This window comes from Gambusia affinis, linkage group LG24 (genome assembly GCF_019740435.1).
Source record: "Gambusia affinis linkage group LG24, SWU_Gaff_1.0, whole genome shotgun sequence".
NCBI lineage: Eukaryota > Metazoa > Chordata > Actinopteri > Cyprinodontiformes > Poeciliidae > Gambusia > Gambusia affinis.
In genome coordinates, this window is record NC_057891.1 from 5,272,986 (window position 1) to 5,299,026 (window position 26,041).

Here is a 26,041-nt window from a genome sequence, read left to right on the forward strand (position 1 = left end):
GCAGAGAAAATGTCGGAGTTACTTTTCTGCAACACGCATGCTACCCAAGTAGATTTTATTTAGAAAGTTTTGACCGGAAACTCGTAAAAATAGCGCTAGCTTTGAGTCAGTCAGCCTGTCAGTCTTTATGTTGTTTGAGGTCTAACGAGGATGTCAGAGCGAAAATAGTCCGTGTCGGGGTTATTCAAGGCTACTAAGAGTCAGGAGGGGAAATATCTGCAAGCCTAAAAACAGGTAGAATCACATTACTAACTGTTATCGATAAGCGACAAAGTAAACACGTTAATCAGCTTTAAAGCTGTTGGTTGAAGTGCAGCTTGTAGTCAAAGTAAAATTGTGTTTAGGATGTTATTGGGGCTTTGTTTTAATTGGAATAGTATTTCACCAATTACTTCAGATTGCTGACTACAATGTGTCGCGTTCTGCTGTAGTTCAGTTTGAGCAGCGACTTCCTGGTTGAGGTTATTCACGTTTCCTGTCCATTTGTAAGGTGCCTTGCAAAAGTATCCCCTAACAGCATAGCAATACTTGCAGAGGAGCTCCAGCTCTTCAATGGAGATTAAATGTGCCAGTTTTCAAGTTTTGTCGCAAAATTACCAATGGTAGCAAGTTTGGGCTTTGATTGGTCCATTCCAGCAAATAAACGTTTTGTTCTGAACTACATAGCTCTAGCTGAATGTTTAGGGATATGTTTCGGCAAGGTGTGGCTCACTACTTTCCAGTTTTTCTCTGGCTTTATTTCCTCCCACCTTCCCGGGTCAGATTCTCTGTCCATGCTGGAGAAAAGCAATTCCCTACACTCCCATTTGTCACCATGAGGATGGTGTCTTTCTGGACTTTGTGTTGGTGTCCTGCAAATTTTGGATTTCAGTTTGGAAAGCTTTAAATTATGCAGAAAGTCTGTCTGTCTAGCTCATACCAGAAGTTTGCTTCAAAAATCCCACAGCATCACCAATCCTCCACCATACCCACTACTGGGTAGGAGACTGTTGTTCAAAGTTCTGTAGATTTTAGAAACCAATTTTGCTTTGTGAATGTTTTATTTTCTCCACCCATCAAATATAGTTGGGATTCACAGAGATGTGTTGTTTTAAACCTAAAATGTTAGTTTACAGTATCAAAAGCAGTTTGGCAGTAAAGTGATTCGATTAAACCAAATGAGAGCGGTGTGAGGAAGCGGCACTTTCTGGCTGCTCTTCAGTTGGATCATAACTGTTCTTTCACTTAATCCAATTTTCTTCACATTTGCACCAATTTAAGCAATCCTGGCTGCTTGAGAAATAAAACATATTGCTGTCAAAAGGGTTTGTCTATTGTAGCAAGAGGAAGTGGCGTTTTGTTTTATCTGGGACATTTTTGGATTGAGTTTCAGTTTCTTGCACCTTTTCATTGGGTTTAGATTGTGATGGGGATGTGAAATTGTTACACCACTACCTACATTTTTCACCGTTTCTTTTGTCTCCTCGCTTTTAGGATGTTTCCCAGAGTGCTGTTGGCCTTCCTGTGGGGCGTCAGTGCTTTGGCCGCTGAAAACGACACAACCCAGCAGACTCTGCCGCTGCTGCTGGTGTCATTTGACGGCTTCCGGGCCGACTACCTGGACAGGTTTCCCATGCCTAATCTGAAGCTCCTGTACAGCCAGGGGGTCCTGGTGGACCAACTCACCAACATCTTCATCACCAAAACATTTCCCAACCACTACAGCCTGGTAAGCAAGTTTCAGAAAGTATACACAAATGTATCCAAAGTATTTTTTCAAAGTTTTTATACCATCTTTGAAATTGTTCAGGTATAATGTAACAAAATCTGACAAAATCAGCATCTTTAGTGTCAAGATAAGAATGAATTACCTCTCCAGGTGACCGGTCTGTATGCAGAGTCTCATGGGATCCTGGCCAGTAGCATGTACGACCCCATCAACCACAAGCACTTCACCCTCCAGAATGACAGCGACCCCATGTGGTGGAGCGCGGCTCAGCCACTGTGGCTCACGGCAAAGGACTCCGGCTACAAGACGGCGTCTGCCATGTGGCCTGGCTCCGACGTGACCAACCGCACGCCTACGCACTTCTTCTCGTACAACCCAGGAGTGACGTTCCAGCAGCGCCTGGGGAATGTGACAGACTGGATATTAGGAGACGGGAAGGTCAAGACGGTCTCCTTCATGTGTAACTGACAAGTCACGAGGGGTCAGTTGCAGTTGTGTGACATTCCTACGTTCTTCCTCTTTCATCAGGAGCCAGGAGCGATGTTCGCGACTCTTTACTGGGAGGAGCCGGACCGGTCGGGTCACGCGTTCGGTCCTGAAAACACCACAGCAATGACTAAAGCACTAAAGGAGGTGGAGTCATTTCCTCAAGCTTTAGTATTTGGCACCTGCAGTGTTACTGTTTCATCAGAATCTTAAAGAGCCAATCAGAAGCTAACCTACACTCTTTAAAAAATCATGCATACAGGCTCAAACATAAGAATTACTTTATCAAATGCACTAGTATCATTGGTTGCAAAACCTAATAACTGTTCAATATTTCTCTTGTCTGGTTATAAACCCTAAATCCAGCTTTTCTCAATATCTTCGTCAGTCTCCTTCGACCTGAAACTGATAGTTTGGGTTGGATGGTGGGAACTTGGTCACATTGAGGTGTTCCAACAAAACAGAGAGCAAATTTAGTCTTGAACATGAGTCTCAATCAATTTAAAGTGAACTCCTTCCAGAGGTTTACCCAGATTTTTTGCCAGAAGCTTGTGTTCTTGTGCCAAAAAAACATTTATCCACGTATTAGTGGGGTTGTATGTATATATTTTAGTTTGTTTACATAATTATGTCAACTAAATCATTGGAAGCCTTCAAACGAATTACGTTTATGCCAATGATGTAAGTATATGCAAAATATCTTAGGGAAAATGATAATATTCTTTAGCTAATCTAGAACTTTCTTCCACCAGGTTGACGACAACATCGGCCTGCTGATGTCTGAGCTGAAGAAGAGCGGCCTCTGGGGTCGCATCAACCTCATAGTGACCAGCGACCACGGCATGGCGCAGTGCTCAGCCGATCGCCTCATACGGTTGGACGACTGCCTCCACCCTGACAACTACACTCTGGTGGACCTGACGCCGGTCGCCGCTCTCATCCCCAAAAATGGTAACCTGGCTGACATGACGCAGTGTGAGGTTCAGTGCTCTCACTCTTCTACAGCCTCCCTCTGTCTGTTTTCCTTCACAGACTCAGAGAGCGTCTTCAGCTTGCTGAATAAGTGCCATCCTCACATGACGGCGTACATGAAGAAATCCATCCCCGATAGGCTTCACTATCGGAACAATGTACGCATCCAGCCAATCTTACTAATCGCTGACGAAGGCTGGACCATAGTGAAGCGGGGGAAAAAGCTACCAAGATGTAAGTGATGGCTTTCAAAGCTAGAGACACTGTAGCAACTGTCAACAAGCATGCTGGTGCGTTCCACAGTTAGAAGAAACGGCAACACTTTATTTGAGGGTGTGTGCATAAGACTGACATAACTCCTGCCATGAACATGATGGAGTCCTCATGAATGTTGTCATGAAGTGTCTTTCAATAAATAACGACACAAGTTGTATTAAAAATCAAATAAAAGAGTCAACTTTGGACTAAAAGTGTCATTATTTACCAAATGACACTTCATGACAACAGTCGTAGACATTCATAAAGAATCCTTCATGTTCATGGCAGGTGTTATGTCATGTTTATGACAAGGTAATGTTAGTTTTATGCACACCCCGTCAAATAAAGTGTTACCAAAGAAACTAATTCCTAGACGGAGGCCATTTGTGTGTTGAAATGGGACATCGCTCCATAATGTGTATCCAAACTGCTTTAGTAATGGATAAATCAGGCTAACATTAGGATTCCAGTCTTTGGCCAGTGAGGACTGGATGTTAACTTACCCAGATGTGATTGGTACTCCCCTCCCTCAGTGGGTGATCATGGGTACGACAACTCGCTGCCAAGCATGCTCCCCTTCCTGGCAGCGACGGGCCCCGGCTTCCATCAAGGTCTCCGGTTGAAGAGTTTACAGAGCGTGGATGTGTACCCGCTCATGTGCCGGCTGCTGTCGGTGCCGGCGCAGCCCAACAACGGCTCTATGACCAGGGCTCGGTGTCTGCTGGCTGGCGAGACCTGCTGGGATGTGGCTTTGGTGATCGGTCTGGTGGTGGGCGTCTTGCTGCTGCTCACTATCATCACTGGTAAGTCTGAACAATCTTGGATCCTAGAACAATTTTCGGCACAGATTAATTATGACAAAAAGCTAACCGGACTTGTTTCTGTGCAGTTCTTTTCAGGTGCATGGGCACTCGTCACAGCTCAGACCCCAGGCCCTTCCAGAGGTTGGACTTTCTTTGTGACGATGACGAACCTTTGATCCCATAAACCGCTGAGTGATCTGCTTGTGCTTCTCTTAGTGCACCTTGTTTTGTTTTCTCCTCCCATGTTGTTTTCACTTCGTCACATACAAGGAGAAATCCCTCAGGTTTGCTTCACTTGGTATGAAGTGGTGTAAAATCTGCTGTTACAGTGGATACTGTTTGTTTGATTTTGACAATGTGATAAAAGACAGTCCCAGATGTACTTCATTGACATTTATCATTTTAGTCATGGAGGTACAAAAAAGGGTTTTCAGGTTACTTTTAATGTGGGTGCCATTGATTTGGGCATGTGGGTTCTATTTTTTGCCAGCAGAGGGAGCCAGTGGCTTATGCTTAACCCTTGTCAGTTAAAAAAAAAGATTTTTTTCATTTGTTTTTTTATTTTATTTTAAAAGCAATTGCACTAAAAGTTAAGATATGTGCAACTACTAATGGTCTTCCTTGCTGAAATCAAATTTGCATCGGGATGGAGTTCTTTGCAAGTTAGTCATAAATGTAATGCCAAAGAAGATTTTGTCATTGGCTTCCTTTCTGAATTTTTGGTTAAAACTTGATGAGGTTTGGTTCCCTTAATAAGGGGCAGTGGACTGTTTTGCAGGGATCAAAAACTGTGAATTGTTGCTGCTGAAAGCTCTAATAAATGTGTTGATATTCTTATGTTCAGATCAAACATATCTTCTTGAAACCCTACGAAGAAAGTAGGCAATCACTCTGCTCAGTTTCATTAGTATAATTTAAAAATTGCATAGTATACGGATGGATAAGTATCTATAAATCTACAGAAATATAAGTGTACAAAATAGAAGATGAGTATTCTCTTGTGCATTCTTGATTTTGGATTATGTTCCAGAAACCAATATATTGAATATTGAATATCTCACTCCTTTTTTTTCATGCTGTAAGGCTTGCATGGATCCTCAATCATATGTGTAGTTGTATAAATAATGTCATATGTAATATTTTCGTGGGTCTTTCTTCATCAGTGTATGTGTAAGAGGATATCTGGTTACTGAAACAACAGAAGAAATGCATAAATGAGTTCATGTTTTGGTCATTCTTAGGATATTTTTTTAAATTTATTTTTAAATCCCTCTCCTTAATTATTGACATCCCTGGAAAAGATAAGTACAAAACCTTAAAATACTTTACTCAATATTTTAAATCTTATCATTCTGACTAAATATGGGCAGGTGTATTTATTTTGTCCAATAGTTAAATTTATTTATAGACAGTTTTAAGAATTTCATTTGGTAATTTTACACCAGCGTTTTGGTCAAATTTATTCTGTTTTTTTTTTTTCTTCCTTTTTTCAAGAATGCAATGTGAGATTAGACAACAGATAAAATGTTTATTTTCTGACTTTTTGTAAATATTTACCGGGGGTGTCAATAATTAATTTTTACCATAAAAATTCCAAATATTCATATTTGGTTTAATAAATCTCAAAAGTGACTTTATGACAATCTTGCATTTAAATGTCAGTACAGAGCTTCAGCTTTGCACAATATTTGTTACTGCTTTTAGAAAGTAAAATATTTTGTCATTATACCGGCCTGTAAAGAGATTTTTTTTTTTTTAAAATAAATGGTTTATTACTAGAATCCTTGTGTTGTGTTCAGTGAAAAAAGTGCAACACACGTTTGGAAAAATTAATTTATATCCCTTTGTATTTTTTTTCTCCATTGCAGTCACAACATTACAACGTAATAAAATGGCAAATATATAAAATCAAACTCAATACTGACAATAGATCTCTGTATTGTGTTCAAATTAGCTGTACATATCTTTTTATCTTGTTTAAAATCATCTCTATGTAGTCATCTGTATTACTGTAAATCTTTGTCTCTTCACAGATAAATAGACTTTTATTTTCAGGAGGTATTGTAACAAAAATAACACATTTTCTAACTTTGGCCTCCTGGAGCCATCAAAAAAATATTTTTCAACTCTTCCCCAGAATGCCGCAACACCATAGTGGACACAGAACAGAGGGACTAAAACCAGAGACGCCATAATCTGTCCTCTCTCCGTCTCATTTGTGATTGGTCAGAAATATTTGGTGTAAATTAAAGGCAACCATAAACTATACAGTCTATTGATGCACCCCTTTCAACCTACCAAAGAAAAGGAAAAGAGAAATAAATTAGAATATTCCTGAATGGTGTTCTGATGTGCTGACGCAGGAGCAGTTTGAACACATTCGATGACGGTAGCCATCTTTTTTTACACTGAATTCAGAAGAGGCCAGACAGCCCACTCTTACATTAATATTTTCCAAGTGTCGAACTATGTATTATCAGTTAAAAATAATCTCAAATATGTTCACATATTTGGTATCATTCAGCCATTTATTTAGCTGAATCAGGCCGCTAAGTAAATGCTAAGCTAATTTTTCCAGTGCCAAACTGTTAATTATTACATTCAAATGAATTAATCTGAAGACATTCAGATGGTTTTATATTAAGCTAATATGTCAAACAATATTTTTTGCTCCAATGTATAATTTTTTATTAGCTTAAGTCAAAATTTTCTTATTCAATTTGCTAACAGGCTATGTTGCTATTTGGAATCAAGCTAGCAATTTTGTGCTAAGCTAAAGTTTCAAAGTGATTTTTGTTTAAGTATAAAATTGTTTATTAGCTTGAGTCTAACAATTCCCCTCTCCAAATATCTGCACATATTTGATATCAAATATATGTGAACATATTTCATAACATTCAGCCAAGTTATATTGAAACATCCTGTACAGAGAGAAGCTAACAGTTGTATGTTAAGCTAATGTTTTCACCAAATGTTTACTCAGGGTTTAATTGTTTATTAGCTTGAGTAGAGATACTCTCCCCACAAATATGTGGACATATTTCACAACATTCAGCCATGATTTGGTTATTTAGTTAACCTCACATGCTAATGATTTTATGCTAATATTCCAAACAAATTTCTGCTCTGACTAGGAAAACTTGCATTCAAACCATGGCTGTGGCTGTCTGGCCATAACTTTTATTCACCTACAGTTCTAATATCAGTGTGTGCTTATACTAGAGACAACACAGATGGCACAGGTTCCTACGAAACCACTTGTTGAACTGTAATTTTTTCCTACTTTGACCTTACATTCTGTATATTCTTTAAGAACATTTACCATCAGCTACACTTGAAAGGACCATTTACGCAAACTAATGGAACATTGATACAACTGAGGAGAGCTAGAAGTAGTTATTTACAATCCAAATGCCAACCACGAGAAAATAAATGCTACTTTTGCACATCAAATTTCTATAACATTAAAAAAGCATGACCCTGACAAACTTAAAAGCTTATGCTTTTATAGATACATCCAAGTGAACATCTAGTTTGACCCTGCTCTGTGTTGGTAGTACCAAACCTGAGTCAAACATCTGAAATCTTTTTTACTCTATGATTGATTCTGAGAGTTTGTTTAAAAAAAGTAAAAGGTTTCAGTGTCTGCTGGACTCAGGTCAGCTTAGCCTCTGGCCTTGAGGTTTTTAAATCCATAACGAATAATGAAACCTTCACAGCTACGGATCAAACATAAAAACTTTGGCTGCAGAAATTAAGACTAAACAGAAATCATAGACCCCAATAGCAGAACATTTTTTGTGTTTAACCAAAAGTAGAAATACTTTATGGTTAAATTTTCATAATATGACAGACATTCCTCAGTTGGGAGGCAGCATTCATCTCTCACCGTTTAAAAGTTACATTGCAGTTTTCCCCCTCCCAACAAATCAATCTTGACAAAAAAACAAAAAACAAAACAAAATAAATAAATTAATTAATAAAATTGCTATGGAAACAGATTCAAAGCTTGGGGATGCATCATTATGGCTAATGCTCCAGGGTTTCCTCCAGTGTATTATAAGCCTGTCGGGCCACCAGGCTTTACTTGTACCCCACCAGGCTAAGCATTGCTTATTTATTTAAGTTTTTTTTTTTTATGTTTGCATTTTTAAGACTTTATAGTTGGTGTTCAGGTGTTAACCTTCCAATATTTCAATGACACATGATTATCAAATGATATTTTCAAATTTTCTGTCAACATAAAACTTTTTTTTAACTCAAAAACATGATGGGCCGCTGGATGAATGACTGCCCTAGAGCCCAACCACTGGGATTATCAAGTTTTCTGGGGGAAACCTTGTGCTCCCTTACTCAGTTATAAGATTTTTATATCTCACTCTGTCAAAAAGAGGTAAATACCATATAAGATGGGCTTCAACTCATGACTCATTAACTTGAGAAACCCAAAATGTAGAAGCAGTAAGTGAAACTTTGAGGAGAACCTGACACCTCTTTCCTCTTTTACTGTTAAAACAGTAGAGTTATTCTTGGTTTTTACTGATTTAGGGAAAAAACACTGTAATATACTAAATGCTGTCATCCATCTGAGGTAAAAAAAAAAAAAGAAAAAAAGAAGTTAAATTAACACTGAAACAACAGTGATGTGGTGTTTTCTTAAAGGTTCTCTAAGCCCAGAGCCATCCTGCTTTTGTAACTTTGCATAGCTGTCGATGAATAGCCATACAAGAAGTGACAAAGCACTGGCCGGATTCAAATATCTTACAAAGTGGGTCTAGCTAAGGCTGTGGGTTTTGTAGATGAAGAAGAAAATGTTTCACTTGTAGCATTGAAACTTGACTGCAGTCTCAGTATAGATAATTTTTTTTAATGAAATGCAGTCGAGTTCCAACGAAGGCTTCCATGTATAAAAGAAACTATTTGGTTATTTTACACCTGATTTGGCTGCTGTTAGACCTGAAATCTGATTGGCTGGAGGGGCATGACGGAGGATAAGCCAATGGGTCGGATGCTCAGGAGCTCAAAATGATTTCAGTCTCTTAGTCAACGCGTTGCGTGTGCAGTCGGGTCCTCAAATCTACAACATTCATGCAAGAAATTCACGAGCACGGTTTGTGAAACTGACAGGAAAATGGCCGACCGTGTTCTGAAAATGGCACGTAGTCGGTTTGCAGTGCGGACACGGTGTGCTGTTTTCCACAACCACATCAGAGTGTACCAGAAAGGAGCACCACCCCGCCATGAGCCAGATATCATCAATGGAGCGGATAAGGCATTGTAGCTTTTTTTTTTTTTTTTTTATCACATACGCAAGGTGCTGCAGTTTTCACATACACTCCTTAGATTTACACATTTCAGTCAGAATGCAAAACAACATATTTGGCTAAATTCTCGACTGCCACCACAACTATACAAAAATCTTTCTGGTTTACTCATTAGCACCATAATAATATTGTTCCCAAATTATAAAGGGGTGAAGGAATATTCAACATTGTAGGTGTGTGTTTGTGTGTGTGTGTTTGAGCACAAAGGTACATCCCATGTTGTTACTCTACTTTTCACGATGTGGCTGTGTTCATATCTCCCTGCTGCAGAGGAAAACCTGTGTTTATGCAATTGTGATTGTGTGTATGTACACTAAGCACATCTCCTTGCTTTGGAGACTTGCATAGCTTCTGCAAAACAGGAAGAGCAGTTGTTCACTTAGAAGGTGCCTTTGGCACAGCCTTGGCCGAGAACTGAAGGCAGTACTCAAGTTGCACCATTTAATTCCAGGAGACAAGCTGCCCTTATTGCACCGTAAGTACACATGTGTTTCATGTTTGCACCATATGAAAAGGGATTAGCAGCCAATTGACTCTGTAGCTTGAGAGCATTTGCACCATATGAACAGCAACAAAGCTGCTTCTGTTGCACATCTGGAGAGACTGAATCTCTTCGCCAGATTGTAGCAAATGATTCGTCTGTTTTGTTAATCGGGCTAGCACCAGGGAAAAATAATAAAAGTTGCATTATCCAAGCCTAAATCAATAGTTCAGTGTGTTTTTTCGCTTTGCCATGAATATCTGCATATTTTTAAAAATGATAATTTCATGGTAACTAGAATAAATCTAAATCTTGGGATGGAGACAGTTACATAAGGTTCATCCTTCTGTCTCCTTTTATTGGTCTGAAACATTTGGTGTAAATCAGAGGCAACTATAGACTGTACATGAATATTTTGTACAGTCGGTGAAGGCAACCTTCCCATCATACCCAAGAAAAATAAATACAAATAAAATAGAAGATTGTCATTCCTGCACTGTGTTCTAATGTCCACATACAGGAGAAGTTAAATCATTTTTCTTTTCTTTAGCTTGAGACCAAATATTTGCCTCACAACGTATGTGGACATATTTGAAAACATGGCTACATGGCTAATTATTCAGCTTAGTCGGATACAGGCTAATACAAATTTTTTAACCCAATTTTTGGTGGAAATTTCCAATTATTCTTTAGCATGAGTCCAAATATTCTCCTCACAAAAAAACGTGGACATATTTGATATCAGTCAGCCAGGCTATGACTAATTAGCTCAATCTGACACAGGCTAACTGTGTTCTGCTAAGCTAATTTTTCATTAATTTGAGTCCTAGGTCTCTCATTATCAAATATCTTGACACATTTCCTAATATTTAGCCGGGCTATTTGGATATTTAATTAATTAACAGCTAATAGCATGCTCTTTTTCAAATCTACATACAGGGGACCAATTTTCTGTATGAACAGTTATAGGACAACTCAGATTAAAGCTAAAAAATATGGCTAAATACCAACTTTTTAACTCAAAATGTAATATTTCTGTTAATTTATAGTGGGAATGTAAAAAATAAGCAAGTATTTGTGTTTCACCTGCTGATATGCAAGTGCACGGTGAAAACATGTTTGTTTTTTTTACTCTATACCCCATGGTGCGAGTGTGACCCCCCCTTCTGACGGCGTGTCATTTCTCCACCGGTCCTGCAGACAGGGCCGTGATTGATGCATCAGCACCATTTGCTGTCGCCTGCCAATGTAACAGCTTGTATACCAGGGATAAACAAACCAAAAATAAATAAATAATGAGCCACACATCACAGCTCAGCCGTGGGTGGCTTTTGGAGGAGTTGATGCTGGACATGATGCACGAGAAGACAAGTCATCCAGGGGGGGTCGTGACGACTCAGGTCCACAACTGTTTCATATCAGCTTCTGTTAGCGTAGGAACAGCCGGCGTGAATGAGACATCACACAGAAACGCTACGCACGGATCAGAAATAATTACTCGTGTACTTGCCCTCTGTTGTAAATTCCGGATCTGGGATTTTTAGCTGTGGTCCAACACTGACATGAACTGATTTACTGAGTGTTAGCACTTTTTGACAGTCTGAGTAAAATATTAAAGCCTCCAACAACCTTTGTAAGGAAAAGTGGAAAGCGGTTAGGTAACACATGTACAGCATATTGTGCTGCCTCATATCTATTGTTGACCAAGCAAACGGCAGGGACTTCTGTGACTAGTATTAAATATAGTGGATCTGATGTGTTTATAATGACTGTATTTCTTCACATAATAAACAAACAGTTTTGTTTAGTCCAAAATACTTAGGTTTATCTTTTGTATTCTGAAAATATATCTTAAATTAGCACAACAAAGCTAATGAAGACAGTGATGAAGGCTCCTGACAGGAATAAAGCAGGTGGTAGTTAAACTAAAGAATCTTTTTGGAATTAAAATGTTTTTATCAATCAATTTGTTGAATTATTAATGAATATTTTGACTGTAGTTTCTCAATTCTGCAAAAATTTCTGACTAGCTAGTCAGAATAGCGGGTGGAGCTTCTGTAGCTACAAAGGCTGTGAATAGCTATGGGTTTAAGAATGGACATGTAATCCCATTTATACGGAACAAAACACTAAAACAAATAAAATAGTTATTTACTATGTTTTTATCTAAATTATATTGGTATGTTGCCATTGTTTGAAGGTTTTCAGGAAAACCATAACTGGTAATTCTGAATCACACTTAGCTTATATTATATTTTTGTTGTTCTGACTCTTGATGATCTGATAGATACTGAACAGTTAAAACGTAAGATGAAACGTTTGTTTGCAAGTTTGTGATGTTAATACTGTTTTCTGTCTCTTTTGCACTTCCCTGGTGACCTTCATCACTCTGAAAACTGGCTTTAAGCTCTTTGTCCAGCCACAAAGTGACATTACATTAAAAATATCTGCTCTGTACAAAGAAAATATTTACACAACCCTTTGACTAGACTAACCACACATATTGACGATCTCATTTATTTTTTTTAAGTGACAATTTTTTCGCTCTTTTGTGTCACTCAATGCGTGATGATCGCAACATAAATGACACGGTCGGGCGCTGCTGTAGAAATGTGCTTGTTTCTCTTTTTTAATTTTTTTTTTGTCTCCATAGCAGAGAATGGAAGGGAGGTTCATAAAAAGGGAAGAGAGAAAGAAGGAGACGGACTGAAACAGCTTGCTGAGTGAGGGCCACGGGACTTACAACAAGTGTGTGCGAGTGTGTGTGTGCTTAAAAGTGAGATTGCTTCAGCGTGCATGTGCTTATATCAAGTGAGACCTTTTGCTCATGACTTTTTTTCCCTTTATCTTCTCTAAGTTTGAACATCCACATGTAGATTTTCTAGTGCTGTATGTGCTCAGGTGTAACTGTGTCTGTCTGTGTGTGTGTCAGAGTGAAGACTCGTACTGCAGTAGTTCGTACAGTAGAGGCCCGTCGCGGTAGCGGATACCAACGGCGGCTGGCGTTATGTACTGCAGGATGTTTATAGTCCTCCGCAGGCGCCTGTCTACGTAGTGAGCGTCCCAGGCCGGGTAGCGCTTCCTGGGCATGTCGATTTTTATCAGCGGGCCTTCGGGTTTGGAGGTCGGGGGGGCGGACCTCACCTGGAAGACGGGAAGGCACGACTCGGCCACGTCCTCTTCCGTCTGCGACTTGGCCATGTGTGCCGGGGTGGGCGGGGCAGTGGGCGGTGCCGATGGTGGAAGCGGCAAACCCCAGAGCAGCTGGGCGCAGCATGAGGAGGCGGGGCTCGGCTGGAGGTGGGCGGTGGCCGGGTGCAGGAAGCCGTAGTACAGGAACATGACGAGGACGCCCCCGGCGAACATCAGGTAGACGCTGCAGAGGGCGGGGACGGCGTACGAGTCGGTCAGTGCCGGATCTCGATAGGCGTACCTGCAGCAGAGAAGAGTTGAGGGTTTAAACTGTATGTAAATACTAAGCTCACTCAAAGCCGGCCCAAGGCATGAGCAAGCTGAGCTGTTGCTTATCGTCTTCGAACCACCAAGACTCGAATCTTAACACACACCACATGTCTAATATTTTTACATTTCTATATTAAGAATGTAAATGCTGTTAAATTTAATTTGGCGGATTTAGTGAGAGATAGAAAGCTCAAATCATGTAAGTGGCAGCTTGTAGTAGTACGTCCAGTGGCAGTTGCTGCAGCTGCCATCGGAAGGTGCTGCTGCTGCAGCTGCCATCGGAAGGTGCTGCTGCCACGATTTGAGCTTGCTCTCTGTCGCTCAATCTGTCAAATCAAATTTAACAGCATTATCATTGTCAATATGCAACCACGGTTGCCGGAAGCTGCCACAGCTTAGTAGCAGCAACTTCTGGCTTCTGTGGCAGATTGAATATTGAATACATACACACACAAAAAAAATCAATAAAAAAATATATGTATATGTACATCCGCCAGAACTTTGGTGACACCTGACTCTAGATACCACTGCTTCAGTGGGAGCTGCCGCCGAAAAGTTTACATAGGCTGAAATTTAAATTTAACATTTTACGGAATTGGAAAGTTTACTTAAAAAAACTGAAAAGAATAAATTTTCTTATCTGAAAGTTATCATAGTTGGAACCTGATCCTACGGGTTTGATATTTGACATCTTAGTAAGTAATAATTAAGTATTCTTGATTGCTTTTGAAAATCAGCCAATTAAAGTGGCTCTCTTTTGCCACAATGCTCTTAGAGCTGGATTGGTGCAAGCATTTTTGAACAGTTAACTGTAAACTTCAAACGAGGTTAAAGAAAGTTGAACATGATATAATAGCCAGTACATGGTGCAACCAAAACTCTTTATGATTTCAGCAGTGAAGATTTCCTCCATAGCTCACCACAGGCCCGTCAGGATGGTATTCTCGGCCAACACCACCGTGTAGTATGTAATCATCCGGAAGCGCGTCCGTCCCTCTTTCACGTTGAACCAACAAAAGATGTAGACAATGCCAACCACCATGTTGAAGAGCACCTCCTCCCACTTCGACATGCAGAAGTCAGTGCCACCGTGCACCACCCAGAAGGCCATGGCGCACCAGTGCAACACCACAAAGATGCCGAAGTAGATGTGAAAGAGGGAGGCGAAGAGGGCGAGCGAGAGGACGCGGGAGGAGATGGTGAAGAGGCGCCAGCAGAGGTGGAGCAGCGCGCCGCGGTAGCTCATGCTGCGCTGGTCGTCCCGGGAGTCGCGCAGCAGCTTGTGGTAGGAGGCCAGAACCCAGGCCAGGGAGAGGAGGGAGGCAAGGGAGGACACGCCTGAGGAGACAGAGGAGGGTTATGGAACAGAGACAAGCACATCCTCGGAGTTTCAGGAGGCGTTAATACCGTTGGACATAGGCTATTATTAAGAGATGTGAAGTTATTTTGATTGTTCCAGACGACGTGTTCTTCCGCCCCCCTGTGTGATAGTCACGTATTTGCATTAAAGTGAAAAGCATAAAAAATATAAAAAGAGTGATAGGGATGAATAATCCCAGTGGGTGGCCGCCTGGATGATACACATCCTGGATGATTAAGGAAGAGGAGGAAAGATGGCACTTTCCTCACCAGAATACCTGAACAAACACTCCAGCACCATCTGCAGCCACACATTACTGCGCGGAATGTGCGTAAATTGCTAATTGCTGGCTGTGCAGCTGTTGGCTAACAAGCGCTTTGTTGTCAACAAAACACGCAGTTAACGCCACTGATTGTTTGGTCGCCGGCGCTCCACCTACACTGCAGGGTCTCGGCTCGGTTCTCCTGGATCATGATGCAGAGCTGCAGCACCAGCTGCGGCGCAGACTCTAGGAACGTCTCCAGCAAGCGCAGCATGTTGACATCGGCGTACTCGAACATCATGGCCCAGTACCACCGCCGCTGGTGCTCCTTCTGCCGCCGGGACATCACCCCCAGGTAGAGGGTTCGGATGTACCTGCGGGAGACATCGGAAACCAGTCAGATCTACTGGGAGGAGAGGGTAAGGCCCGGTCGCATAAATTAGAGCCAGGATTGTACCATTTGTGGACAATCAGGGTGAGCAGCTTCACTATTTTCCGACGTCTTTCTAGACAAAACAATTGACTAATTGGGAATGTAATCAGCAGATGACTCAAGATTGAGTGAGCTACTACAAATAGTGGAGTGACAGAAAAAGAAATGGCTTCAGTATAAATTTAAATCTGCTGGTCGATACATGCTGACTTGATTTCTGGTCGGTATTAGTCACAAGTGCAGCCCAAATAGGACTTGGATATATATCGACTTGATATATATCCAAGTCGATATATATCCACCCCCCCACCAGTCACCTTCTTGGGTTTCCGTAGTTCAGAGTGAAGTGCGCCCAAAGCCGCCATCTTGCTTGACAAGCAACTTCTATTTATCTTTTAGGTCAACTCCACAAATATTAGGGCTATTGTAATTTTTTTTATTTAAATTTACGAAAATAAAGTCATAATATTACAAGAGTAATACGATAACAAATTTGCTGTATTAGAAGAATGAAGCAGTAATTTTATGAGAACTCCAACACAAAAAATAACAAAAAATGAAAATGTGAAATTATATATGAAAATACTGAATCTTTTAACACATCAGCAGCAGGATTCTGAAATGTCAGAGCAAAAATATATGCACATTTTGACAAAAGAATAATTTTGATTACTCTATTGAAGTTTAATTCTCAATAATAAATTTTTCTATTAATTTTTAGATGTTCTTCTGGTAAAATTGTGTTTTTACTTTGCTAATTTTATGCTTACATTCCTAGTGCTGTGTGATTGAAGGGGTGATTGAAATAAAGGTCACTTTTTGAAATTATTTCCTGTCATTTGTAGTTTCTTTTGCAGAAAAGAAGTTGAGGGAAAAAAATGGATTAAAATCAGAAATTGGATCTAATATAAAAAAAGGCTCAGCTTTGATTTTTAAGCCATGTCACCCAGGCATAGTACAGTAGCGCATTTCTGCATTGTACGTGTTATTGTAAGTACGGCTATTATCCCTCTGCGGTTGGAAATACACAGTAGAAGCTTTATATGACATAAATAATGCAGCATCCACACTCCCAACAACACACACACAAACTTACAAGAGCTTTGAAGCAACTTAAGAGCAACACTGATTGTTTTCCCTCTAATGTGACCCATGGATACAGTTCTGCTCAGATGCTTCCATACATTAATTATTGGTGTTTTATGGTCAGACGGGAGAATGAGTGAACTTCCAACTGCGACTTTATGTCCTTGACTAAATAACAAGGATATGAGGGAAAACAGGAAGTCTTCTCTGTAATTCTCAGGTGAATACTGACTGGCAGGCGAATTCGATTAGCTCTGACTTGAGAGGATGTGCTTCTAAATTATCAGAGAAGATCCTCCACCCTACCCCCACCACTCTCCCTTCCTCCTCTTGATCTCTGTTTCTTTACCCTCCCCCCATTCTCCCTCCCCTCTCCATCTCTAAAGCAATCTGTCTCAATCAGGCCATTCCACTTCCTTCCTTCCTTCCTTCCATTCTGCAGTTTGTGTGACGGTTTAACCCTACAACTCAAAGCAGAGAAGAAGCTGGATGTAAACAGAAACTCGACCTTTTTTTCTGCTGCTGGGCACCATTAGAGGGTTTTATATGCTGCTACTACTTTGCAACAGAGAGAGACATGTCTGTGTGTCTTCCACGTTGTTCCCCTGACAGTGTTGTTAGCACCTCAATTAACACCTAAGCATGTCCCACTGTGTGTGCGTGTGTTAGATGGGGATGGGAGGGAGATAAATAGTGAGCATGCGAGAGAGAAGAGTTGCCAGAAGCGCAGATGCTTTTCCTCTTTGTACTCTACATGCACGCTGACATTTGTGGGGAAGAGCCGTGACACCGTTTTTCCACTCGTCACACACATGAACGCATACGGACGGAAACAAAGAGTTTTGACCTCTTTGGTGCGTAGCTGCTGGACACTGCCTGACATTTTCCCAATGTTTTGTCAATATGACTACAGAGTTTGATGCATTTTCATGGCAATCCGATTAATTACGTAGCCAAAGCTGAGTCAGGTTGGATGGAAAGCACATGTGAACATCAGTTTCCTACAAATTCTCAATTGGATTTAGGTCTGAACTTTGACTGGGCCTTTCTAACACATAAATATGCTTAGATTGAACCACCCTAGGGCCACTTTCAAGTGTTTTCTTTAGATACCACCTTTTTTAAATATCTAGATGTTCTTTTCCTCCCCAAGTTAACAGAAACCATGACGTTGCAAAGCATTGATATACTAGAAATGGATTCAGCACCGTGGAGAGCGCCAATTTTAACGCTTCATTTGTAGTAAACTAAACCATTTCATTTAACTTTATCATGACTCCAATCAGGTTCTCTGACTAAATGTTTCCGGTCCCTGTCCCTGTCTGTCAGTTTTCCTTCTTGTAGCAACGAGAGGTGAGAAAAGGCTCAGGTGTGTTCTCACCTCCACACCTGTCCCAGCTGGAGGATGTGTATGGTGGCCTGCCACAGCCAGATGATGGCCAGCTGCAGGCGGTCCTTTCCGGGATACAAGCAGCCCTGAACCACCGTCCCCTTCTTAGTAAGCCCCTCCACCTCTCCGAGCCCCCCGCCGGTGTAGTCCTGCACGAACCAGCGGAAACTCAGAATCTGGACCAGCACGGACGGCACCAGCACGAAGAAGAGCGTCAGGCCGAACCAGAGATAGTTCTGCCTGTGGTAGTAGTCCGCCGCCAGGCACAGGTCCGTGCCAACGTCCCAGAAGAAGACGAGCAGGGCGAGGATGATCCAGAGGCAGTCCAGCCACAGCTGCTCCCGGGGAGGGCAGTGGGTCTCCCGGATGCCGACCCCTCCGACCGGCTGGCCCCCGCCGAGCAGGGAGCCCAGGCAGGCTGAGCGGCAGCCCCAGTAGCAGGCGGAGGAGCGGCAGCACTGGCAGATGTGGATCGCGGCGGAGTCCAGCGGCTCCTCGGCGTCAACGTCGTACAGCTGGGCGAAGCCGCTGCCGCCGCCGCAGCCGACACCGGCTTTGCCGCCGTCCGACTTCGCGGCCATGTTCCCCTTACCGCTCCTGCCCTCCTGTGAAACGCACGACAATCGCACCGTGGTGACTGCTCGCGGGGCGCGGACACCACGTCACTTCCCAGGTACCTCCTGTCCTCTTTCCTCTCGCGCCGCGGCGACTGCTGTGTCTCTTTCTCACCGGGGGCGCGAGGAGCCATCAGAGCCGGCGGCCGCGCGAGGGCGGCTCCCCTTCTTCTAGCTTCCCCGCGCGGGACACCGCCCCCGGGCGTTCGCGTGCGGCAGCGGCGGAATCTGGTTCTCTTCTACTCCAGCAGCTCCGCATCATCTCCTCCTGCGCGCGCGGTCATCCAGGGCTATGGGAGGTTATGACGTAATGCATCTCCCGCTGTTCTTAAGACGCGCGCGCGTGAATGAAGGCGACGTGTGTGCGTGACAGCCCAGCGGACTGCCGACTTTTGTTTCGTCCAATAACCCGGAACCGAGGGGAACCGAGTCCTGCTTCTCGCGCCGCCCGCGTTCAGCCTGCAGGTTCCCGGTATCGGCTGCCTCCACTGTCCGCTCCTCTGCTTTCCGCAGCTCCAGCCCCTCTGCAGCTCCGGTTTCCCCCCCTACTGTTCACTTTCCCTCACTCACACACTCTCACTCCGCCCCCTGCTGGATGGAACAACTTTAACCCCATGCGCACATCTGTACATGGCGACTTTTTGCACTGAATGGGAACAAAATGTAATCAACATCAAGACATATGGAGAACATTCCGCTCCAGGTTTGTTGCCATACTCCAGGTTATAATTGCTGTACTCCTCGGCAATCCACACCCTAATCAACCATGACACACTTTGATGTTTCCTGCTGAGCAGCCAGGAATCAGAGGCTTTGGATTTAGAGGGGAACTGAGTGTGCTGAGAAGAAGAGTGGAAGGATTGAGAATGAGGACATTGTTAGGGGATGAAAAGAAATCAGAAATTCAGGTTTTGCCTGGATAGAATCAGGGTAGAAAAGGAAGATAAACAGCATAAATCAAGATTTTCCTTAAGGGAAAATAAAGGGCAGAATTAAGTATTTCAGTCCCAAACCCATTATTAAGGAAAACCAAAATGCCTGTTGGAGAGATATACTCATGTTTCTTTAAAATCAGAAGCTCGTTTTCATGCAATCCCTTGCACTTTTTCGCTGTCCGCTGGAGATTAGCCCCTGTTGTCATGACAACCACAGCTGGAAGGCTGAAGGACATGGGAGAAGGAGTACAGCTGTTAGCTCGTGTAGCTTGGGATTTTCTGCCCCTGACATTTAGACTACAGCATAACTGGGATGTTTTATTTGATTTTATGTGAGTTTATAAATTTTCCTGCCTGATTTTTGAACCACTTTTCTGTATCCGCTATAAAAAAAGAATGTGTGTAAAGAAAAGGCAGGCTTGTTGCAGCTGCAAGCCCTCCCTCCACTACACAATATTTCTGCAAATGAATTAGTAAAAATGTCAGAGGGCTTGAGATCCAGCATTGTGATTATTTAGTTCTGCAGCAGCTAAATCAGTTAACCTCACATTGCAAGATAGAGCCTCCAATTAAGAACTGTTTCCCTTCTTTAGGACTTGTCATATAAGCAGAGTAATGTCTACTGAAGTTTACTGACAAGTGAAAAGGCAGGAGCTGCACATGTGACAGCTGAGCAGCTACAGATGCACTAATGATGCACAGCTTTGCTAGAAAAGCAGGACGCATAATAAGAGCAAACTGGGTTGTTATGGATGTAGCTAAGGCTCACTCTGTTGAAGCTAATGCAAGCGCAGTAGGGCTGACGGCAGGGGAGAACGCTGGCAGCTTTCAGCCTGTAAAAAATGACTAAAAGCAGTGGAAAAACAAATTCAGATCCAGTTAACAATGAAAATATAATGCAATCAAGCCAGTAAATAACACCAGGTACAGATGAGATGCAGATCCAGACTGATCTTTGTGTATTTTAGTTATAAAGTCACTGCAAAGATGTGAAGTTTCTTGTACTTGTGCTAAAAATAAGAAACAAGTCAATGAAGGGGATAATTAGGAAAAAATTAATCTGCATTGAGAATGTTTCTAAAGGTAGCTTATATGTTTTATATTTGGCAGCCATATTTTAATCCAAGATGGTGGACAGATCATATGTATCTTAAGGTGATTTGTCCGAATCACGCACATTTATCCAGACGTATATGTTTGTCTGCATTTTTGAAAGTGTAGCTGATTTAAATGATTGACTGCTAAATCTTAAGCTAAATCACTTGCACATTAAAGTTTAAGTATCCACACTGGATAAGAAGAGCTGTTGTGAGTTTCCGAACATTTAGAATATCCCTTAATACCTAAAAACAGATATTTTGTCCTCAGTGGACAGAATAGATTTATTGTTGGGATGATTTTTTTTTTTTTTAAACCATTACATGGATTTTAAATTAGTCTTCTTTAGACACAGAAAGGACAAACTGCATTGTAAGAAAGTGAATTGTGTTTGCCAGCGGAGGCGCAAGGAGAAACAACCCTCTACTGGAGCGGCTGTGTCTCTATTATGCATCAGTTCAGACATTGTTCTCTGCTGCTGCTGCATCATTTAGGGGGAACGCTGTGTTCAGTTTCTGAGGAATGAAGCGAGGCAGGCGGAACGTAGGGATGCAGAAGAAGAAGAAGAAGAAAGCGAGCGAGGTCTGGTTTAAGTTGTCACTGTGATTCAGCTACAACAAACAATTAAAATTCAGAATGTGGACTGCAAACCTAAAAATATTAGAGGTTCGACTCTGCAATGAAATAGTTCAGATGAAAGCATATTCATGTGTTAGGATGGTCCAGTCAAAGTAAAGTCAATTGAAAAATGAATGTCTTGGGTCAGATAGAACTTGAGCTCTTTTGCAACAAACACGCCGTTAATTTGGTTGATTGGCATAATAAGTAAGAACAGCGTACAAATGTGAACAGAAATTTAAGAGAAGTTAACAAATCAGAATCTAAAGAATTTGCTCAAGATCTCTTATGAAACATCCAGTAAATCTAAAGCTTTGATAAATAAGATTAGAAAGCTTAATTAGAAATGAAAGATAATATTCAGTGCTGATGCCAGCCAACCTCAGCTTAATGCCACCCTGGGTCAAGAGCCAAAATTCTGGGAACAATTTACTTGGATCTGGCCAAACTGCAAACATTTTAATGCACTTAGTTTTAGATCATGTTCTTAAAGTTGTTTTAAAATTCAACATTTCTGAATGTGCTTTTCCAACTTCCTAAATACCACAATAAGGAGTAAAGTACAGATTTAAAACCATCTTTAAGTGTTTAAACTTGTTGCAAAGAACAGACAATAATGGTGGAAAAAGTCCTGACTGGTTTATCACACAACCCACATGCGCAGCTCTGCTGTCGTCTTGACTCAGAAAGGTTAACACCAAAGTGTTCTTCAGATGTCAGATATCATTAATAATCAGCGTCGGCTTGTAATGAGTAATAATCCTAAAACATCTCCATGGAACTATAGGCCTCCTGAGGAGTAGTGTTTGATGAAAAAGACGGAGCGTGAAGCAAAAATAAATAAAATTGTTGGTCTTTTCTTTCTGGTTGGAAGGAGAAATGGGACAAAACAAACAAACGTCGTTGTCAGCGATTAGCCGGCAGCTCTGAGAGACGTTGGTGGGAGTTCAGGGGAGTGATGAAATGTATCAGACTCCACAATCTGCTGTGGTGTAAATATTTTCTTTCTGCCTGGGAATCGGTTGGATCTGCGCTGCTCCTGCAGTCAAGAATTTTTATTATTTTTTTTTTTTTACATGCACAGCCTCGTCCAGACGTCCCTGGAAACAACATGTGGAAAGATTCAAATATATATTCAGCTTTTTTTGCAAAATGTGTGAACTTTAGAGATTTTATTTTTTACCTTCCCCTTCCCCCTCACTGTGTAACAAACCTCAAACCTGGTTTTAAACTTTTAGTTCAGGCATGTTTTATTTTTTTGTAGTTTGTACTTTGTAGTTGTGAAAACCTGAATCACGTGAAGTGGATTTCATGAAAAGAAAACTTACAATTAATCCCCAAATCATTCTTACACCTAGCATATTTAAGATGACAGTATTATGTTTTCTTTTTCTGACTGGAAGCAATAATAAAAAAGTTTTTAAGTGACACAGCCAAAGTCCTGACTTGATTCTTCACTCTAAATACATAAAGTGTGATTCCCCCCCCATAAATTTTCAGTTCTTTAATTTAATTTTCACTACTTTTAACTCGAACTGTAGACTCTCTAAGTCCTCCTGTTAATGTGTGTGTGTTACTTTGCCTCCTGTGTCTCAAAGGTCCATTAGTGAACATTGTTACCTCAGACAGAAGTGACTTTCCCTTCAAGCCCTGCCTGTAAACAAACTGAAACTGACAGTTTTTGTGATTTTAGCAGAAAAAGGACAGACATGGCTGCTGTGGCAAAACCAGACAGAATTAATGCTTTTTCTACAACTCGCGCTTGGGAAGTAAGTCTAAAATATCGAGTTAGTGTCTAAAGTCTAATACCGTGTTAACTCTGACAGAAATGTTGTTAGCTTTGGGTAGCTTTAGGAGATTTTATTCTTTGCAGTACCGTTGCAAAGACAAATTTATCCAATGTTGGCTTTTGCCTGTTGTAAAAAGCGAATTTTAGCGTTTTTTAATAGCAAATATACAAGATTAGGAAAGTATTGTGAGCTGCAGCTTCTCAAAGTGAAAGAAAGAGGCAAAAATGAAAGTGAAAGTAAAAAAATTCAGAAGAAAGCAGTTCTATTCAAATGCTTTTAGAGGAGTCATTTTATTTTTAAGTAGCTATGTAGATCAGCTGAAAATTAGCAAAAATAATATAAAGAAAGCCTTTGTTGTAACTTTTTAGGACTTTATTAATTTGAACAAGTCTTGAAGTGTAATTTCTGTTTCAGTCTGCAGATTATGAACCGACCCTTCCTGTGTCGGAGAAGTCCAACCCGTTAACGCGCGACATGGACAGAGCTTCAGCCTGCAGCATCGTGAAGATGCTGCAGGCCTGCGACGCTCAGATGTTTCAGGAAAAGTCCCAAACAGAATATCAGGTACAGGAGCTCAACTGGTTGGTGGAAAGATAATGAAAGTAATTAAACTGAATTTTCTCCCCAGAGACTTTTGAGCGACGAAATTGTGAAAACCTTAATGGAGGTGGCCGAGAGGGTGCGGCTCATTCTTAAGGTATCCGGTTTGGGGGAATGTGAGCTCGCTAAGAGGCGAAGATTCAAGACTTTTAGTGTTTTTTTAATGTTTAACAGGATCCTCAGGACAGCCTCGTCGTTCTGAGTGGTTGTGGCACTTCTGGCCGACTTGCTTTCTTCATGGCGGTAAAAGATTTAATCATCTGAAAATCAAGGAGCTTTCTCAGATTTTTTTTAAAGTCGTGTTTGTGTCGTTAGTCAGGATTTAACAGAGAGCTGCAGCGGCTGAACTACGCCCCCATTTGTTCGTACGTCATTGCAGGAGGAGACAGGTGAGATCCAGTTTTCCTGATTTTCAGAGGTCTTAAACTAGAGCTGTCCAAATTGTGGCCTGAGGGCCATTTACGGCCCTTGGAACAAATTTGGGAAGCCATGATCACAGTTCAAGAATAGTCTAAATCTGATTTGTCAGCGCAGGCAGTTGATGCAGATACAGACTTTAAATTTTTTTTGTTTTTTAATGGCCTTTCTCAAAAAAGATAAACAGTTATTATCTTAAAATGGAAGACGGTATTCAAACAAGTTTTTACTTTTCATTGAATTGAATTAAACTGAATTTCTTAGTAATAAGGACCAAAAACAACCAGTGGCTTTTATTAAAATGCAGTACCGTAAAATAAAGCCCAGAAAATTATTCTTTCAAATTTTTTATTCTCCATTTTCCTTAGAGCTCTGTTTTCCTCTCAAGAGGCTCCAGAGGATGATCCCACATTGGGTGCGCTCCGTCTGAAAAAGGTCAGCACCATCACGTGTTTACGTGTGTGTCAGCCGTCCGAATGCATCATTTCCTCTGCTTCTCTTCAGGTTTCTGGGGGAAAGAAGAGAGTCTTGTTCATTGGCGTCTCATGTGGATTATCTGTAAGTTAGATTTGCATGTCATCAGGTTCATTAATTGGAATAAATTGTTTGTAATTGTTGGTTATTTCCCTGCAGGCTCCATTTGTGGCCGGTCAGTTGGATTTCTGCCTCCGGCATCCTGATGTTTACACACCTGTACTGGTTGGATTTAATCCTGCACATCAGGCCAGGTGAGAATCCGTATCAATCTAAATGTATGAATAAATCCACAGATTACGTTTAACTTGACATGAGTGTGTTTCACTGTGTAGGAATGAGCCCCTACCTGGCTGCATGCTAACTTTTCACAGTGTGGTGACCAGGATGGAAGAGCTAGCCAAAACGCAAAAGGCTTTCCTCATCAACCCGGCACTCGGGGTACTCTTCATCCCGTTCTTCTACTAGCTGCTCAGGTTGCATTTGTGTCAAGACTCTAAACTGTCCCAGCAGTGACTCAGATTTCTGTGTGTGAACGCTTGTGTCCGCTCAGCCGGAAGCCATCAGCGGCTCCTCCAGGATGAAGGGAGGCAGCGCCACCAAGATCCTCCTGGAGGTCGTCTTTTCTGCCAGCTTCTCCAGAACGCCCGTCACATTCAAGTACGCATAATGGGGATATAAAGGAGCGGTTCAAAAGATTTTATGTGCAGCTGCTCGAGTGGGAGCTGCTATTTTCGTTTTCTGTAGCTAAAACTGAAGATTTAGTTTTTTGTCCAGTGTACTTCCAGACATTTTGAGAGACGGGGGCTCAAATAGGGCAAAAGGGCACCATTGTGTTCCTACTTTAAATATGCAAGTACCTATTTCAAATCAATAACCAGGTGCTGATTTAGCCATACACATAATTATAAAATTATGTTTGAAACATGTAATTTCAATTTCATCACTTAGTGCACATGTGTCAAACTCAAGGCCTGTGGGCTAAATCCGGCCCACGGTAGCTTTATATGTGGTCCTCTAGAATCCAGACTGAGTGTGCTTAAATGTTATGTTATCAATTAAATTAATGCAGTTTTTATCTGTTTACTGCCAAATTATATCAATCAGTCCTCAATAATTGAGAATTATCGTGGAAATTTACGCAAAATTAACAAATCCCTGCACTTTTTTGCGCTATTAATTGGGTGTTTATTGCAGTTTTTTCTTAAAAATTGTCAAAAAACTTTCTTACTTGTACTAAACAGCTGCCTCAGCCTTAATTGATGTCCGATTATAGTCCATAATCTACACAGCGAGTAAAAAATATCACATCTACCGTCATAAATAAGCGCAAATATTTCCAAATTAGTACCACAAACACTCGACTTGTACTGCACAAAAACACAAAACGAATCATGGATTCTTGGAGGTACTGAAAAGATGTTAAATGTTAAGAATTTTTTCTTAAAAAAGTTTTATCAATACATTATG

The 26,041-nt window shown here is 41.3% G+C and overlaps 3 protein-coding genes across 5 annotated transcripts in view; 2 read left to right on the forward strand and 1 right to left on the reverse strand.

Annotated features, from left to right (window-relative positions):
• Positions 1-90: 90 nt before the first annotated feature.
• Positions 91-7,715, forward strand: enpp4 (ectonucleotide pyrophosphatase/phosphodiesterase 4). Its single transcript, XM_044109992.1, has 8 exons — positions 91-234; positions 1,474-1,708; positions 1,859-2,146; positions 2,237-2,341; positions 2,947-3,145; positions 3,227-3,400; positions 3,958-4,227; positions 4,314-7,715. Exons 2-8 carry the CDS (start codon positions 1,475-1,477, stop codon positions 4,409-4,411), a joined length of 1,368 nt encoding a protein of 455 aa, XP_043965927.1. The 5' UTR covers positions 91-234; position 1,474; the 3' UTR covers positions 4,412-7,715.
• xkr6a (XK, Kell blood group complex subunit-related family, member 6a) lies at positions 5,648-19,165 on the reverse strand. Its single transcript, XM_044109991.1, has 4 exons — positions 18,017-19,165; positions 15,294-15,490; positions 14,415-14,832; positions 5,648-13,465 (listed from the first exon to the last, which is right to left on the reverse strand). Exons 1-4 carry the CDS (start codon positions 18,604-18,606, stop codon positions 12,961-12,963), a joined length of 1,710 nt encoding a protein of 569 aa, XP_043965926.1. The 5' UTR covers positions 18,607-19,165; the 3' UTR covers positions 5,648-12,960.
• Positions 15,410-26,041, forward strand: part of gckr (glucokinase (hexokinase 4) regulator) — a 14,674-nt gene continuing 4,042 nt past the window's right edge. The window contains exons 1-10 of one of the 3 annotated variants that reach the window (XM_044109987.1): positions 15,410-15,535; positions 23,495-23,644; positions 23,709-23,777; positions 23,855-23,923; positions 23,996-24,069; positions 24,466-24,532; positions 24,602-24,655; positions 24,731-24,825; positions 24,907-25,012; positions 25,125-25,231. In XM_044109987.1, the coding sequence (XP_043965922.1) occupies positions 15,485-15,535; positions 23,495-23,644; positions 23,709-23,777; positions 23,855-23,923; positions 23,996-24,069; positions 24,466-24,532; positions 24,602-24,655; positions 24,731-24,825; positions 24,907-25,012; positions 25,125-25,231 (842 nt within the window). In that variant the 5' untranslated portion in view covers positions 15,410-15,484. Of the gene's footprint in view, positions 15,536-19,213; positions 19,343-23,494; positions 23,645-23,708; positions 23,778-23,854; positions 23,924-23,995; positions 24,070-24,465; positions 24,533-24,601; positions 24,656-24,730; positions 24,826-24,906; positions 25,013-25,124; positions 25,232-26,041 lie in introns of those variants that run through there. The other 2 variants (XM_044109988.1, XM_044109989.1) reach the window with 2 other exon arrangements.